The sequence below is a fragment of the Cyprinus carpio genome, chromosome A2 (genome assembly GCF_018340385.1).
Source record: "Cyprinus carpio isolate SPL01 chromosome A2, ASM1834038v1, whole genome shotgun sequence".
Classification (NCBI taxonomy): domain Eukaryota; kingdom Metazoa; phylum Chordata; class Actinopteri; order Cypriniformes; family Cyprinidae; genus Cyprinus; species Cyprinus carpio.
The window spans coordinates 5,065,916-5,084,540 of NC_056573.1; the positions used below are offsets into that span (position 1 = coordinate 5,065,916).

An 18,625-nucleotide genomic window follows, 5' to 3' on the forward strand; every position below is an offset into this window, starting at 1 on the left:
ATTTATTATATAGTGTTTGTACTTTCATCGACATAAAACATCATCCTTCACATCGGCTATATCAGCAAAGTGAGGCGCGGTCACGCTGAACGCAACAAATTTTGGACAACGGAGCAGTGTACCTTTTTGATTTGTTTCTTTAACTCTATTTTATTTTGATTATGAACAGGCTTCAATATAGCAAAATTATGTTGTGTGTGTGCGTAAGGCATCGCGCGATGGTCATACCAATGCTTTTTGGTTATACAGAAGCAAGATATTATTCAAAGCTGTCAAGCTTTTACAAAATAATTCAAACTGTAAAGCTTTTGCAAAATAAAGAAAACTACTCTCTGCTGTTTCGTGTTCCTTTCCGAAAACTTTGGAACGTGTCACGATGAACCGTAATTTAGCACATTTTTTCTTTCATTTTGTTAATCTTTTAATATGATGTAAGTGAAATATATTTAGTGTATATGCCTATATTCCTTTTTATGTGAGTGTATAGTTTTTCTGTTTTCTCCATTCACAGAAGTGCTGCAGGTGCGTGTTATCTGTTAAATTCATCTTACACTATCCTCAGATAAACTCTAAGGGCGGTGCATTGCCATTGCGACTTACCTATGATGAGTTCACAGCTGAGCGGACATTTCACTCGTTGGCTTCAGCGTCACATTTGCATAGGCCATACTACTGGAATTCATGATTGGTTGACAGCAAATTTCAAATATTAAATGGAACGACAAAATAACGTTATTAACCGGTGAAGGGCCATTTCAAATTTTCGATTCTGTTCGGAACTAGAAAATTTGATTTCGTTTCTGGTTCTGTTCCTGTCAAAATTTCGTTTTCATTCCTTGAACCGGTTCAGAGCCCTGATCTGAACATAATATCTTACATACCTTATATTACATACCACTGGTGAAAGGGCCAGTGTAATGCAAATATATCTGAAAGGTCTGCAGGAGGATAGTCACCTTCTCATGCCACGAGATCTCGTCACACCCCTAATGGATACACATGTATAATCCACTTGAAGAACATCACTTTTGGCTAACTATTTTCAACAAACTGTGATTTGCAACAGGACTGAGCACTTTTGCATTGGTCTAATATAATACATTGGTCTAATATAATACATTGGTCTAATATAATACATTGGTCTAATATAATACATTGGTCTAATATAATGCATTGGTCTAATATAATACATTGGTCTAATATAATACATTGGTCTAATATAATACATTGGTCTAATATAATACATTGGTCTAATATAATACATTGGTCTAATATAATGCATTGGTCTAATATAAAACATTGGTCTAATATAATGCATTGGTCTAATATAATGTTGGTAAAGGTGTAAAGAAGTTCTTCCTCACAGCTGTTCTCCAACAAGGGAGGAGTTGCGAGAGGTGGATTTGGGCGAGAGGTCGTAGTCGCTGTCCGAGCGGTACAGGAAAGACTCCCTCCGTTGACCGTGACTGGCCATGTTGGGATGAAGGACCAAACCAGAGCTGGGTGACACCTGCTGGTCCAGTGGACTGCATCCAATAGAGAGGCCATTCTCCACATCCAAACTACGCAGATGGATACAAGAAAGACAACATGGTGATCGCACAAATAAAATACAACTCATAAACTAATAGTTAGTCTGCAAACGGAAACCAAGCAATGTTCTGCATTGAAAATCATACTCTTTAAATATTGTTTAAATCCACCCATAAATGACAGGTCAAAACGAAACAAACGAGTGGTTTGTTGAGTGCTTTACAGAATGGTCTGACAGTTTCTTCCTGTCTAAGGGGCCATTTACACAATGTTTTCAGACAAAAACAAGAAACTTTTTATGCTTTTGGTCTGTTAATTTACACAACAATGGCGTTTTAGGGACTGAAAACACATATTTTTGAAAACTGGTTTCAAAGTGCAAGTTTTTGAAAATGCTACTCGTTTCCGTTAAACACCCGAAACAGGAATCTTTGAAAATACTGATGTCATGCGTGTGCATAGTACATGTTATGTAGACATGTGCAGTATGTGTCGATTTTAAAGGCAAGCGCGAACAAACATATACAACAATGGCGGAGTACATGGTACTGCTGTTCCTGCTGAAGAGTTTGCTAACGCTTCTTCAGCGAAGTGTGGATTTACTTCACCAATATTACAACCAACAGCAGAGACACATCATATACACACATATAGTCGTCACTTCCCTACAGGTACTGTTTACTAACAAAGTGACAGCGCCAACTACTGGCCTGGCATACGTAATGCAGTGTTTTTGGCCGCTTTCGCAGATATCTGTAAATGCGATTCGTTTTGAAAACATTGTCGCATATATGCGAAAATGTTTTAAAAACAAAAGGGAAAAACTTCCGTTTTTGACTACATCGTTGTTGTGTAAACGTAACCTAAGTGGGTGGATGGGAAGGACAATGCGCTATGAAGTGGACCAGACTGAATAACATTGCAGAAGAGAAGACAGTAGCAGAGGACAGATCGTGAGAGACGAAAAGGGGGAAATTAAAAGGAGACAAAATGCTTCCCATTTCTTTTATCTCTTATTTTACAAAATCTGGTTCCTGAAGCAGAACCAAGCTGATCTAGACAGTGTTGACAAGCTGTAAAACACAAGCCTGACTGAGTTAGTGTATCTCCACTGAATGAAGAAATTAGATACAGGAAAAAACACAAATACAAAAAGGCAAAAAAGACAGACGGATGTCAGAGTTTAAAAGAGAGATGCAGAAAACCACTGAGAAGAATATATTGCAGTCAGTGCAAAAGCTAATGGAAAACAACATTAAACAGAGATGAAAAGATTGATGGGGAAGAAAGGAATTGTGGAGAACAGGTCAAAATTGATGCTTTGAAGTGAAGGTCATTGAGCTGCCTGCATCAATGAGAAAGCAAAGGGAGCTGAACCATAAAGACAATTTTACTTCAATAAAAAACAAATACTGAAAACCATTTTCTTTGTCTTTTCATATCAGTGTGTCATACTCTCCTAACGTCACACACAGATGGCAACGCAATGTTGCTAACTTGCATTCTATCTCTACATACTCTACTGCACCTCTTTCTTTCTCTGTGGGTCTTTGGAATTGACAGTCAGCTGTCAACAAAGCAGAGTTAATTTATGATGAAGACTTAATTTCATTTTTAATACTCAACTCCACACTCAGCATCTTGGGCTTGACTGAGACCTGGATTCGTCAAGAAGACTCAGCAACCCCAGCTGTTCTCTGTAACAATTTCTCTTTCTCTCACACTCCCTGTCAGGTTGGCCGGGGTGGGGGCACTGGTCTGCTCATTTCTAACAATTTCCATGTACAGTGGGGGGAAAAAGGGAAAAGTATTTTCCATGTAGGACTGAATTTTGCTCAACCAACCTAAATAGGTTGTAATTCACTGTAATTTTACTCTAGCTAAGTGTACATGGGAAACCATGGCATGACCAAAGCTATCTATATCTATAGTAGTGGTCATGAACTCTGACTAGGGAAATATTGCTTTGATTCAAGTGTATATAGTTCGATAGAGACTAAATAAAGTACTTTTAAAGAAGAGCAAGCATGACAGGTCATCTAAATAGCATTACTCAATTCCCATTACTCAAGTCTGAGTTGTCATAAAACAAAGTTGAAAGATTTTAACCCCTTTGCATTCAAGGATCGGCGACGGCCCCAGATTATTGTTGTTTCACTGTCACAGCACGTTAAACATCACACTCTGGACAAACTGTGCAATCAGTAGAAAGATTAAAGACCTTAGTTTCGATATTTGACCACTTAATAAAAAATTGTTGTTAAAACATTGTTGCAGTAACAGTAATTTATGTCAGGAGTGCAAAATAATAAATCCGTATTATGTCAAATTTTGAATAGAAATTCACCACTCATTTATATTCAGTCAATAAGGGATTATAGTCCAAAACTGCATGTACATGCAGATATATGGATATATTTACTCATGTTTACTTCATATTTCTTCTGACAGAATCATCATATCTATTCATTTTCCACTGATTTACGCGATCTGATGATAAATAGCCGCTCCCAGCACTGTGTGTGTGTTTGTGTGCAGTGCTCCGTGCTCGTGCTGTGACTCAAACAATCTCTGATTCGTCCTTCGCCTGGTCAATCTTTAAAGTCTCATAACAGGACAATGTCATCGTGTCACATGCTTCCTGTACACTTCTGCATTGATATCTGACCACAACAGCACAGAGAAACCTGTGTAACCACGAAATATCCAAATAATAAACACACGATTACGATAGTGAATGGTAGGTATGTGATTTTCTTGAGATTTGGGTCATGTGTATAACACTCGATCGGGGTTTAAAGTGAGTTTTGAGTAAAAGTGTACTAATAATTTCATAAATAGTTTGATGTAGCTTGATGCTAACGTTAGCTCTAATGCAGCTACATAGCAGGTGCAGTTCTTCTTCATAATGCATTGTGAATTAATAATTCCTGTAAGATCGTAAGAAAATGTTTTGTTGTATTTTTATAGTAATTTTAATAATAGAGGGGTAAAAGTATAGCTGGGATTGAAGCAATGTGGCTTGGTAAACCTTGAAATACCACAACAATGGCTCATAATGGCAGAATAAAAAAAAAGAATAATGATAAAAGAATAATGCGGATAATGTCTCATACCTGGCCGATGTGTGAAAGGTTTCGTAAGAACAATAGAATCATGAATGGGGGAGTATTCGGAGCCAAACATAAAGAAAAAGCACACGAGTGTTTACATGAGAGTTTACAGGAGATGACAAGGACCATAAATCAATTTTATTAGCCTTCTCTAAAAACACACATGACATGGCCTTAGAAAATATTTCATAAAATTCACAGTTTTACAGATTATATTATGAAATTTCAAATGAAGCATTGGTAGACTTGTGGCTTTAGCTGTATTGTGTTTCTAAAGTCATATCCTACATCAATAATTTTTTTTAATACATTTAAAAAATGTTTTTAATATTTTTATTTTTGTTTTTATGTTTGAGTTTATATATCTTTATTATAATAACAGTCTGAGTAATTCTGATTTTTGAACAGTAAACTTTGAAGTGTCAGCTTTGTGAACATATGTTGATTATGTATCTAGTCAGAAAGAATCATGAGCAGAAACCTTTTTATTTTGGGTATGTCATTTCTGTCTCCATGTGGAAAATGGGGGATGACTGGTAAGGGGTTTTAATTGAAATGTAATTACTTTACTCACTTCAAACCTTTAGCCACCGTTGGATCCCATTGTTGGACCAGTTGAGTGGTCCTTACATTATTCCCATATCTGACAATTTATACTGAGTGACAGAGCATGGAAATAAATGCCTTTTCTGAGAAAAAGAAACAAATAAGAAATAGGTTGCAATTCCAATTACATATTATATTTTTATACTTGCTTAAATTTATTATAAACATCTGTGCTAATATTTTATTGCTTAGATATTGTACAAGTGTCTACTAATCCATTGTCTGTTTTGGGTTGAACAGAAAAAATGCAAAACAGCTATAAAAGAAAGCACACTGAGAAGGCATCTCAGCTGACAGGATAATAGGCCACAGAGACATGTGGTTAAAAGGAACTGGGGGAAATGACATTGGGAGTTATGCCAGAGGGTTGCGAAGGCTGTCTGACGACACATTCAGAATGGTATAAAAGCTGTCAAAGCCCTTGGTAGAAGAGCCTAGCAACTCATCACCTCTTATATGTATGTGTGTATGCGTGTGTGTGTGTGTGTGTGTGTGTGTGTGTGTGTGTCTGTGGTAATAGGCTTGTATTGCAAGAGTCTAGTTGCTGCTGAAAGTGCAGGATCATCATCAGTGGCATCTGGAGGGCAGAAACTCCACAGGGAATTTGAGAACCCAACAGTTTTTTAACAAAAGAATTTTTAATGTTTTCTGAAAATGTGAATAGTGCCTGCCCACGAAAAACTCACCACTGTGCTGCTAGGGTTTTGATGGTTGCTAAGGTGTTCTGTGCAGTTACTAGGAGTGATTGCTTACTGGTCCAAGTTAAAAGAGCTCAGTAGAGTTGTGGAAGTAAAAATCCCATTAATTTTCTCTGCAGACAATGTTTTTTTTTTTTTATACAATAATGCATTAAATCTTTAAAGACAGACCTACCATATAAGTTATAATGTTTTTAAGCAATGATAAATACTTCAGTAGAAATATTAAAAAAAAAACATAATTCTTGTAAAGATTTCACTTCACAAACATTTCTGATTTATTATCAATGTTGCTACATTTTTACTTTTTCGTCAAATCAAACCGAATGATTTTTTGACTTTGATTCAAATGTAATGTAATTCCTCCTAACATGCCACCAAACACAGGGGTGAACAGTAGTTCATTATATTTTAAAGAGACATGCACTGTAATGGGTCACTGTGAACCGAAATGTTTTTGACAAGATAAAAAGGGTGTTGTTAGAGGAATCATACCCATTGTATCATGTCCCCTTAAAGCAATATGAACAATAGTAACAGTGAGGCTTGATACAAAATTCCCTTAGATGTAATAATAATTCAAATCATTGATACTGGTGGCAAATGTATTCATGAAGGGGTATTGGTTTCAATGAAAACTCACAGTAAGACTCAATTAAAGCAAGGATCCAGCCAGACAAGGTTGCAAACATTGAGTCTTACCAGGTATGAGACACAGCCACTGTGAAACGTCTGCGTTGGCGGACTGTTTTATTCACCACCAGCTTTCTAAACATGCCTGGGCAGTTTTGGAGAGTGTTTCTTGCACCAGCTGCGAGCTCTTTCACATCAGATTGACAGCCCTTGTCCAAACTTATCTCCATCATCTGACTGAAAGGGCTAATGTCAGCATCTTGTTTTAAATCCATGAGGAAGAGTCATACGCAGAGTTTTGCTAAAGCCTTCAATCCAGGGGTTTGGCTGTAGAAGTGTGTGCTGAGGTTCTGTGGAGGCCAGACTCTCTTTTACATTCATTATTTGTCACTATCTGCTTCAACCCTACCCTTTCCCCTCCCCTCTATTCTCCCCTCTTGCCTACTCTGCCCAGCACACCCTCCCTTCCCAAGAGTCGCCTTTCCGGAATGTTCTTGGAGTCTCTACTTGGCCCTGTTTAGATGGATCATGAACCTGATATGGATAGACAGGTGCGGATGGAGAGCGACATTAAGCGAGACATTTCTTAATGTTAATACTTGGCATAAACAGCAGTGTGTCTTGACTGACAGCATTTGATCGATTCACCCAAATCAGGTATAAATGCAGCCTACATAAACTGGATTTAATGTGGTTTCAGTCAGATGAGATCCCATATCCTGCTGTACAGAGTTACATACTGGGTCACATTATTTAATATTATTTTATAGGATTATTTAAGGGTTAATTGATGATGTATGATATGTATAATAATCAGGGTTTCTATAGGTTTTATAGAGGTAAATGTAAGACTTTTAAGACCAAGTAAAAAAAAATTTAAGGACTAATTTGAAAGGAACACTTTTTAACATATTTTTTAATTTTTTTAAACTTCATCTGAATAGTACGAAACTTGGTAAAGGTTTTGGCACTTGCTATGTGAACACACACACACACACACACACACACACACACACACACACACACACACACACACACACACACACACACACACACACACACACAAAAATCATGGAAAACGTTAGATGGTCCTAAAAAAGTCACACTTCATGGTCAAAAATGACCGCACTGGAAACGAATGGGAAGTGAACATCATCTCGTGGAAAAGTCTGGTACTGCACCCAAGCAAAATCTTATTATAGCTCATTTTTTTGAGATATCAACCTCAAATTTGGAACACAACTTGAGACTTTTATTTTTTTGTCGTCAGACTGAAAATCTGAAACACTTAAATTTTAAAATAGCATTTTTGTGCATTTAAAATTCTTTAACTTTTTTGTTTTTGTTTCACATTTTAAACTTTGTTTACTTTGTTCAGCAATAATCTGGCATACCTTAATGACAAATAATTGTTTTTGTTTTATGCATGAACTCACTTTTAAGTTCAATTTCTCAGAAAACAAGACTTAAAAAACAACTGCTTAAATTTGCATTTTAAGTAAATTTATCTTGAATTAAGGATGTTTAGATACTTGTATTGGGAAAAAATACTGAGGAATATATTCATTTTTTGCATTTTTGTGAATTTGTGAAAGGGAAAATTAATACTTTTTTAAGACTCACAAAAAACGAAATAATGTATAACCCACAAAAAAAAGATCTGTCTTTCAAAACACATTATTTTCATGAAAATTTAATTGATTGACTCTAAATTGATTATGAATAGACATTCCTTTGCTCAAAACAAACATACATTTTCAGTGTTACTATGAACCTTTTTGTCAGTTAGTGTGATGTCATTCGAAATTCAAAACAAAATTCTATAAAAAAAGAGAAGTATTTAGCATTTATAGGATCCAGAAAGTAAAAAAAAAAACAAAACAAAAAAAACTGTATCTATCACTCAGTAAGTGAATTTTATTTCATTAGTAAAACAAAATACAGAGCAGTTAAAGTCTAACCTTGAATCATCTTTGAAAATTTATGTGCTGACACAATATTCTGGTGTTGTATTTTAGCAGTCATAACTGAGCTCACCTATCAGGCGGTACTGGTGTGATATCTATACGTGGTGGAGTAATGAAGCCCAGTGACGTGGGTCTGGAAACTTGATCTTCTTGAGGACTGCGGGCCCTCTCTGCCTGTCTCCATGACAACGGCGGCAACACAAGGGTTCCTGAGTGGCGTCTGGGGCCTCGCCAGAGATCCACACCCAACGTAGCTCCTGAAGACGGCCAACCTGAGAGGTCCTTGCTGTCCTAACACCATAAAAATGGAGCAGAAATTTCGTAGCTGTATATTATACATCATCACCTACATACAGTATGATCATGCACAATCAATGAACTTCTTAGGAAATTAATGCATGAATAAATAAATGAAATAATATATGCAAGAATCATGTAGTGTGTTGAGGCATACACTGGAGGGCACTCTATAATTGAGTCAATATCTAATCAAAATCGATCCTTTTCTTTATAAATCCAGGTTCCAGATCTTAAACTTTAATGATTTATTAGGGTATGTTATACCAAAGGACGTCTTGGTAACGAATGTAACCCTGGTTCCCTGATGGAGGGAATGGAGACGTTATGTCGAACAACATATGGGGTCTCACTTGGGAGGCCAATCATCTCTGAGTTTAAGAAAAAACGCCAATGAAAATTGGCTAGTGGATTTTGCATACCTGAGCCACTCCCCGTGCATACGGGTATAAATGCAACAGGTCCATCCACTCTTCAGGTTTTACGCAGAGGAGCCGAGAACGTGTCCAAGCAACAGCGAATAGTTCAAGGTTTAGGCATGGGGACATAATGTCTTTGTTTCCGCCATCAGGGAACGAGGGTTATGTACGTAACCGAGACGCTCCCTATCGGTCACTACGAGTTATGTGGAATGACATATGGAGTCCATGGAAAACACCACAACCTGAACACCATCACAACCCTGTGGCACTGCAATTGTTGACAAGCTGTGGCGTGCCACAAAAGCTACGCCAAGGTCGTAACGTTCCCAAAGCCCCAGCACAAATTCACTGACCTTGGTACTGAAGTGGGCCAAACGGTGAGTACATCGCTGCTGGAGAAGGCCATGCTGCTGTTCCGTCCACAAAAAAGTTTTTGGAAGAGATTTCAACCTTTAGCGAAAGATTGCTTCAAATCTTTCCTATTTGTTCATTTAGCCTGGCAGAACGATGCGGAAGCGAGCCTTAAGGGAAAACGGAGACCACATCCTACCCATAGGGAGGTGACATATGGAAATACTGTTATGGACTGGCCCAGGGGGCAGTACTACATATGGAATGTGTCTCTGAGGTGGATCCTACCTTAGAGTAGGGATGGAACAACTGCCAGAAGAGACTGACAGAGCGGGTCTGTCAAGGCAAGACATGGGTTTACTGAGAGGGAAACCTTACCGTGGAAGAATAAACATATGGGATTACCCGTAGGGAATCAAGCCGTATGGACACCAAGCCCAGTACAGGGGTTGACCGGGACTCCGGCCATGCTAACACCATTACTGGACCTGGCGTCAGACTGCTCCACCAAGTCTGACTGCCGAGGGTGCTGGAGGATGCTCAACCAGGGTTCGCCAACCGGGGAACTCTACTGGGAGAAGAAAGGCTCTCGCATCCCCATGTGAGGGGGAATAGCACTCTAATCTCTAATCGAGCATCTCCGGGGGTCTTCTTAGTGAGAGGAACACTAATTCGTGAACAGACTCCACTTCAAAGCATAGGCAGGCCTCGTAGAGGGAGCTCTAGCCTGAGTGATAGTGTCTACTGCAGCTGGTGGTAGGTCACTAAGGTAGGTAGGTCACAGTCCAGGACCCAGCCCGTGTTGGAGGCCTCCGTCATGACAACGACATGCCGGAACACTTGTTCTAAGGGCACCCCAGCCTGTAGAAAAGCAAGGTCCAACCAGGGGCTGAATAGGCTGTGACACATCGTGTGATGGTGACATGATGTGTACCGCGGCGCCATGCCCATCTCAGGACTCGGGAGTGTAACCAGTGCTGAAGTGGTCTCTTATCAACCAATCCGAGTGCCGTGGCTGCGGCTGTGGATGCCATATGACCCAGGAGCCTTTGAAAATGTTTCAGTGGTACCACTGTCCTGCCTCTGAAAGAACTCAGGTAGTTCAGCACCAACTGGGCACATTGATGCCCACTTCCCATAGTGGGGCAAGGGCACCCTCCGCGAGCTTCATGAAGCATCCTTCAGGTCGATCGCTGCAAACCAATCCTGGGTTTGAACGCATTTGATAATACGTTTCTGCATCAACATCTTGAATGGGAGCTTGTCAAAGTCCCAATTTTAAGACTTGCAGATCCAAGATAGGCCGAAAGCCACCGCTTTTCTTTGGCACAATGAAGTAAGGCTGTAAAACCCCTTACTCATCTCGGCTGGAGGAACCGGCTTGATTGCATCCTTTGCCAATAGGACAGCAATCTTTTTGCGCAAGACAGAGGCGTACCAGACTGCCTCCGAAGCCTGGAGAACGCCATTGAACTTGGGAGGTCGCCTGGTGAACTGAATCGCGTAGCTGAGTCGAGCTGTCGGAATGAGCCAAAAGGACGTGTTGGGCAGCACAAGCCACGCCCCCAAGCTCTGTACAAGTGGCACCATAGGGACAGCCGACGTACCCTCAGTGGTACAGTGATGGAGAGTTGTGCTGGGTGGCCAAGTAGGCATCACGTTCTGAGTCATCAGAGCAAAATTCCCCGTGTCCCTGAAGGGACTGGCCAGAGGCACGTGGAGAGGCGTTGCGTCTCTGAACCGCGACCTCTCGGCCACTGGCAATAGTGCAATAGGGAATCATCCGTGATTTGCTCTTTTAGTTGAAGCACCCAGGTGAATTGCTGAAAGGGACACCGCTGTTTGTACCGTACCGCCAACCAGAAAACTTCCCGACACACAGCAGAAGAATGGCTTTGTGGAGTATAACAACTTTTCATACAACCACTCGGCTCCAAATAAAAAGGTTCTCAGCTTCTTTTAAAAAAAAAATCAGTTTGAAATTTGCTTATAACACACAAAAATATTACAATATAAACACACAAGTTTTAGGAAACACACAAGTGTGGGAACCTGTACTGGACTTTATCAGTCAGCTTGGTCCATAAATTGTGTTCTTATCTTGGTTTGTTCAGGTTGATGTCAGTGAAGTAGCTTTTGGTTATATACGGCTCATTTACGCTACATGACTTATATCAAGCACTGTTCAGTTTCTACTGCTCCAGCATGTTGACTTTATCTCCTGACAGTTCTTTATAGATACAGCGTGTTTAACGGCTGGCTCCCTCAGTGTGATTGCATATCACTGTCAGTGTAGCCGCTGGACAACATTCTTTGTAACAGCCTGTAGCTGAAGACTGAATATATCACCACAAAATTTGTTTATAGCTCAATTAGAATTGCCCAGAAGAGAGGAGTGTTACCAGGAATTCCTCAAGCACGGCCTGTACATTAGATAGCGGATGGGAATCCAGATACTGAGAGAGAGAAAACAGCTACTGCTTCCATTTTACTGGTTGAGTATGAACATGAGTTTAGGACTAGCTATAATTCTGGGAAATGTATTGACACATTGATGAAGAGCTGTATCAGAAAGCAAAAGCAGTAATTGGATGAATCTCATGAAACCTGTCTAGAACAAGTCTGGGTCATATTTCATCCTGAAGCCAGAGGAAAAAAATAAATAAATTTGATTTTGCATGAAGAAAACTCTATTACAGAACCATTAAGGGTAATTCTCATTCAAAATTCTCATGTAATGTTCCTGGATTTTTTTTTTTTAACTTATGTTTTAGTTTTTAGTATTTTTAATTTAACAGTCAGTAGCTAAAATGTATTATTTTATTATGTATATGTATATTTGTACATAATGGTTATATTTAGTGTACTAGAATTTTTTATACAAATTATTATATATATTAGAAATTTTGTAAAAATGGTAAAAACAGTAATATTGTAAAATATTATAATTTTTTTTTTTTTATCTGCCTATATAGTAAAATAAAATTTACTACAGTTTTGAAAAGCTGAATTTTCAGCATCATTACTCCAGTCTTCAGTGTCACATGATCCGTCAGAAATCATTCTAATATGCTGATTTGCTGCTCAATTATTATCAGTGCTCAAATATTAATAACAGTGCTTATTATTATCATGATGAAAAAGTTTTTGCTGCTTAATATTTTTTGCAGAAATTGATTCTTTGATTAAAAATTATATATATATTATTTATAAGTTTTTTTTCTAAAAAAATTTTCCAAGACTGCAAAGCTGCATTGAAAATATTAATCATTAATTCATTCTGTTTTTTTTTTTCATTCGTTCAAAAATAAATAAATAAAGTATATTACAGTAATGGCAATTATCATTAAGAATAAAGTAATGATTTACATGAATTGTCATGTAAATAATGTCACAGTGGAAAAAAATATTTATGGTCCTAAAACACATACATAGCACATAACATATAACATATAACATATAACATAACATAACATAACATAACATAACATAACATAACATAACATAACATATAATCATTTGGGGTCTATCTTGAACAATCTTTTATACTGTGAAATTGAAAGCATTAAGACAAATGTTTTTTTATTGAGCAACTTTGAAGGTCACGAAAAAATGGCTACATATAGCCCAGTTAATGAATGGAGGGGGAATTAATTGAAAGTAAATGGGAATCCCATGAGAAGTGCATGAAGTATCATCTAATAATCATGTCACGCTTTACAGATGTTACAGCCATTGCACTACAAGCGACACCTCCTCAGACAGCATTAAAGCCCCGAAGGCTGCTATCCTCTTGACTGAATGAGAAAAACATTAGGCTGAGAGAGAAAATTAGATATTTTCAATGGCTGAATTGAGGGAAACATGGTAAAGGATAAGGCTGCCCAAAGGCACTGATCCAGTAAACAAATAAGTAAACAAATATATAAAAGAGAAATAAAGATATACATGGACGTATGTCCAGAGACTGGCCAATCGATGGGAGGATCGGTTACCATGGCAACCACTCTGACTCCTTTAATGGTGAGTATGACTGAGGGTTAAACTACGAGGCTTGTCAGTAAACATGCATGGCCAGAGCTCAGGGATAGGAGGATAGGGTCTTGGGGGGTTTGGATATGACTGGAAAACCCAATGCTTGACTTCTTTTTGGACCTCACAAAATCCACTTCAAGTATTTAAAGGGATAGTTCACCCAAAAATGAAAATTCTGTCATTATTTGCTCACCCTCATCGTTCATTCGTTTATTTATTTATATAGCACCTTACAGGCTACACAGTAGTTCCAAGGTGCTGTACATTACAATGGAAAGCAACAAAAAAAAAGCAACAAGACAAGCATAAAAACTTCCATATACTAAAATGTCATGGAGTACAAATGATGATCTCAAACTTATTTGATGATCTTAGTATTACACTTGGACTGTGAGGCTCAATAAGCTCAGCTAAGTATTCTGGCATCATTCCATGAAGAGCTTTAAAAACATTATCAAAATCTTATATTGCATCCTAAATTGTACCGGTAACCATCCTAAAAAAGACAATAAGGGAGTAACATTATCTGATTTCCTAGCATTCATTAACAACCTTGCAGCAGCATTTTGTACTAACTGCCAGCGAGCAATATGTTTATGACAAGTCCCATCATAAAGAGCACTACAGTAGTCTAGACGAGGTCCCTGGCTGGAAGAATTATTTACAGTTTGGCTATTGCCCTTGGATAGAAGGAGCAATTACGAACCATTGTCTTTATTTGATGATCAAATATGAGAGATTCACCTGATCCTGCAAGTACACCTTCCATGGACCCAAGTTATCATTTACCATCTGGCTACCAGCTGAGTGACCAAAAATAAGAACTTCTGTTTTATTTTCATTCAACTGAAAAAGATTTCCAGACACTTAAGGAATAGGGAATTAGAATCCTTACTACTGGGTCTCAGTGGCAAGCAGACTTGAGTGTCATCAGCATACAGATGGTAAGAAATACCATACTTCTTAAAGATCATTCCCAAAGGCAGCATTCACAGTGAAAACAGGACTAGACCTAAAATAGACCCTTGTGAGTCCCCACAGGTAATAGGTGCAGAGGCAGAAAAATAGTTACTGATCTTCACTGAAAAAGATCTACTTTCCAAATAAGAGGCAAACCATTTTAAGACTGTCCCCTGGTTACCAACAAATTGCGTTAAACGAGTCAAAAGGAGCTGACTAATCTAATAAAATTAAAGCTGCATGATTACCTGCATCTGTATTCAAGAGGAGATCATTAACAACCCTTAAAAGAGCTTATTCTGTACTGTGTCCACCGCTAAAACCCGACTGAAATTTATCTAAAGTATTATTTTTTGTCTCATGTCATTCCAAACCAGCAAGACCTTCATTCCGTGGTTCAACCATAATTTTATGAAGCTACGAGAATATTTTTGTGTGCAAACAAAACAAAAAAAACATCTTTATTCAACAACTCAATGCATTCCTCTGCTTGAAAACAAGCCGCAACACATGCGTGTTCTATGTTAACAGGATCACACGCGTGCGTCGTGGTACTCTCAAGAATGGCGGCAGAGACTGATGCGGAAGAGCAGAATTGTTGAATAAAGTCGTTATTTTTGTTTTCATTGTGCACAAAAAGTATTCTTGTAGCTTCATTAAAAGAATAAATTACGGTTGAACCCCTGATGTCACATGGACTATTTTAATGATGTTCTTACTACATTTCATGGTAGTTCCGTTGCTGGGTCAGAAAGCTCTTGGATTTCATTAAAAACATCTTAATTTGTGTTTCAAAGATGAACGAAGGTCTTACAAGTTTGGAATGACATGAGGGTGAGTAATTAATGACAGAATTTTCCTTTAAAATTGAAAAAAAAAAATGTGCCTGCCTATTAAGAGTGGATTAGTGGTTTTACTTTAAGCCCTGCAGTTTGGGGAAAAAGCTATTGTACAAACCAATAAAGCTCACAATAAAGATCACGAGCATCAGACAAACAGATTCTCTCTTGTAGCTGAGAGAAACAGATGGACAACATGTCCTCTATGTTCTAGTCAATGACAGTCACAGCGCACACCTTTCTGCCTCACATTCACCACACTAAAACCAGGCTACAAAGGTTTCACTATCTGTCAAGTAAGAAACTGACAAACAAGTGTTTGTTATTTGAAACAAACATTTAATAAATAGCTCTAGATATTATTATCAGTGATGCATTTAAATCGAAAAAGGATCTAGTAATAACATTGATTGGACAAATACTGCTTGTGGAGGACGTGACCTTTTTGTCCATGTGCAAAATTTCCACTCTGGCTGTTTACAAATAATATGGTCTCATATCAGTTGACCATCACTGCCATTTTCAGTTTTCTCTTGGATGCTAAAGCAAAATTGCATGAATATTTAAAGAATTGTTTAGTGTAAACTGAGAAAAAAAAAAAAAAGAGTAAAAAACACAAGCTGTGGTTGCTAGAAAATCACTTCAAAAATATGGTGACAATGTATCAGGTATTACAGGATGGCATATTGGTACCTGTATATTTGACAATTTATCAGTTATATTTCATTACGTGATAAAATGAAAATTTATAATATATAAATGATGAACTTTGAACTGTTATTGAACTGAATTGAATCAACACTGAACTGATTGAAGCTGAATAATGACACTATTAACTTCTCTTCTGTAGAGTTGCTTTAGTTGCATTGAGTTTGTTTCATAACCGATGAACTTTGCAACACTGACACTGTTATTCAACTAGATTAAATCAGCACTGAACTAAATTAAGTTGAATAATGACACCATTATCTTCTAAACAGCTTCTTTATGGCCGGAATTGAATTTGTTTTATAATTTATGAATTCTGCAACACTAATACTATTATTTTCCTGTTTATTACTGTAAAGCTGTAAAAAAAAAAAAAAAAAAAAAAAAAATTATATGTGTCTTTTTAGGTTATTTAATTGTCAATTTTTACACTTGTTCTGGGCACATTTTTTTTTTTTTTGACTTGTCTGATGCAAACAATTTTCTTTAACATTTTAACATCACAACATTTTACAGTGTATGCCTTTGACACTTAATTGGCTTGAACCAATAAGCAACCATTCTAACAACTGCATAACAATGTGATAAAAAACAAACAAACAAAAAAAACATTCAGAACCATTAGCAATCACACAGCAACATCCTAGCAACCATCCTAGTACAGCAACTTATGAACAGATGTGAAAATCTGCAATGTAAATATTGGAGTGTGAGAACTGCTTTTTTTTATATACAGATGATTAATATTAGCCTCATTATTTCACTTCATTGTGCACGTGTACTTGAAAATAGACTATTGAAGAAGTGAAGGTATTGTTATTCCAAGTACAGGAACCTATTCCAGAACTTTGAGGATGTTTTATGAAATCTCCTAAAGGTTTTGCCAACTCAGTCAAACAATGTCAAGGCTCTTTTTTACTTTTCAAAGACAAAAACCGACTGTCATATGATCCAGCACAGCATAAATAAAGAAAATACTGAGTATACCTTTCTTTAAAGGTCATGTCTGTAATTTCTGTGTGACTAGTGCACCAGAAGGAGAAATGATGTACGTTTACCCAAACACTTTCACTGCTGCTTCCGCCAACTAAAGTACCAGCAGCCATTACTCAGATAAACCGGTCGTTCCGTGTCAAAATCATGCCATTGTTTGAGGCAGAAGTTTCGAGTTGTTTAAACAAACAGAGCAATGTCTTGAAAGCATCACTAAGTGACAATGTTTTCACTCTTCTGAGAAATCGATATAGATTTATCTCTGCCCAATAAATTCAACATAAAATGGAAACTGACCAGATTTACTCTAATAAATATACCTTGTCCTATTGACCATTTCTATATTGTCTTCGCCTTTTTCCCAATTTATTTTTGGATAGCTCTTTTCATAAGTCGCATTTAGCAGTTTAGAGCCAGACGATAACATGGTTTAAATTTTGCAACAATAAGCAATCAAGCAGTTGCTATTTGCTATATATATCCAATGAATATGAAAATGAAATTGAAATTGATGCAAATAAAAGTAATTTAAAGCAGTTTAACATAATGCAAAACGTAAAAAAATGAAGGGGTCTGAATACTTTTGCAAGGCATGTGTGTGTGTATACATGTATACATATATATAAAATGTTATATGAGTGTTCTAAATTATCTGGATAAAATTAGACATAATATATATTCAACTTTATATACAGAGTTGTGCAATAATACAGTTTACATTTTGTGATATAAACAATCATGCATCTGAGATTTGCTATATATATATATATATACACACACACACACACACATACATGAGTAGTAGGATGTACCATATACAGTATATATATATATATATATATATATATATATATATATATATATATATATATATATATATATATATATATATATATATATATATTTATTAGGGGTGGGGAAAAAAAATCGATGCATCGCGATTCTCTCTCCAACGATTTTGGGTCGATTCTGAGAATTTCCGATTCCTCACACACATACACCACTCATAAAGTTCCGAAAGGTTGAAGCGATTTACAAGGACATTAGTGGGCTTCATTGCACAGGATGCGCTATGAGAGACGCGCTTTACACTTGAAGTGTGCGGTCTCGCACGTCGGCATTTTCCTTACACATGCTCTACGAAGTCAGAATTTATGTGGTTTGGAATGCAGTGGACTTAAATATTTAAAATATGAACCTCATTAACAGAAGGCTGTTTTCGATTTCAAATGCTGATGAGCCCTTTGTTTGTGAAGACTGCTCACGCATGGGGCTGTGCGCGACTCAGTGCAAGTGGTTTAATGCACTTGCCTGTCAAAATGTTTTCTTTTTTTTATGACGCAAAATTAATGTAAACACTGGGTTGCCACCCGTCCCTTAAATTAAAGGGCCGTTAATTAAAGCCCTTTGACACGAGCGCAGCATGCGGTAAACAAACTTGCGCGGTTTAAAACATCTAGGAGCTCACAT

General features: G+C 37.4%; 1 protein-coding gene across 2 annotated transcripts in view; it reads right to left on the reverse strand.

Annotated features, from left to right (window-relative positions):
* Positions 1–18,625, reverse strand: part of LOC109046514 (cAMP-specific 3',5'-cyclic phosphodiesterase 4B-like) — a 70,298-nt gene that overhangs the window by 34,053 nt on the left and 17,620 nt on the right. Inside the window, exons 3-4 of one of the 2 annotated variants that reach the window (XM_042770265.1) lie at positions 8,621–8,841; positions 1,365–1,562 (exon numbers count right to left, since the gene is read on the reverse strand). In XM_042770265.1, coding sequence (XP_042626199.1) covers positions 1,365–1,562; positions 8,621–8,841 — 419 coding nt within the window. Of the gene's footprint in view, positions 1–1,364; positions 1,563–6,652; positions 6,961–8,620; positions 8,842–18,625 lie in introns of those variants that run through there. The other variant, XM_042770272.1, reaches the window with a different exon arrangement.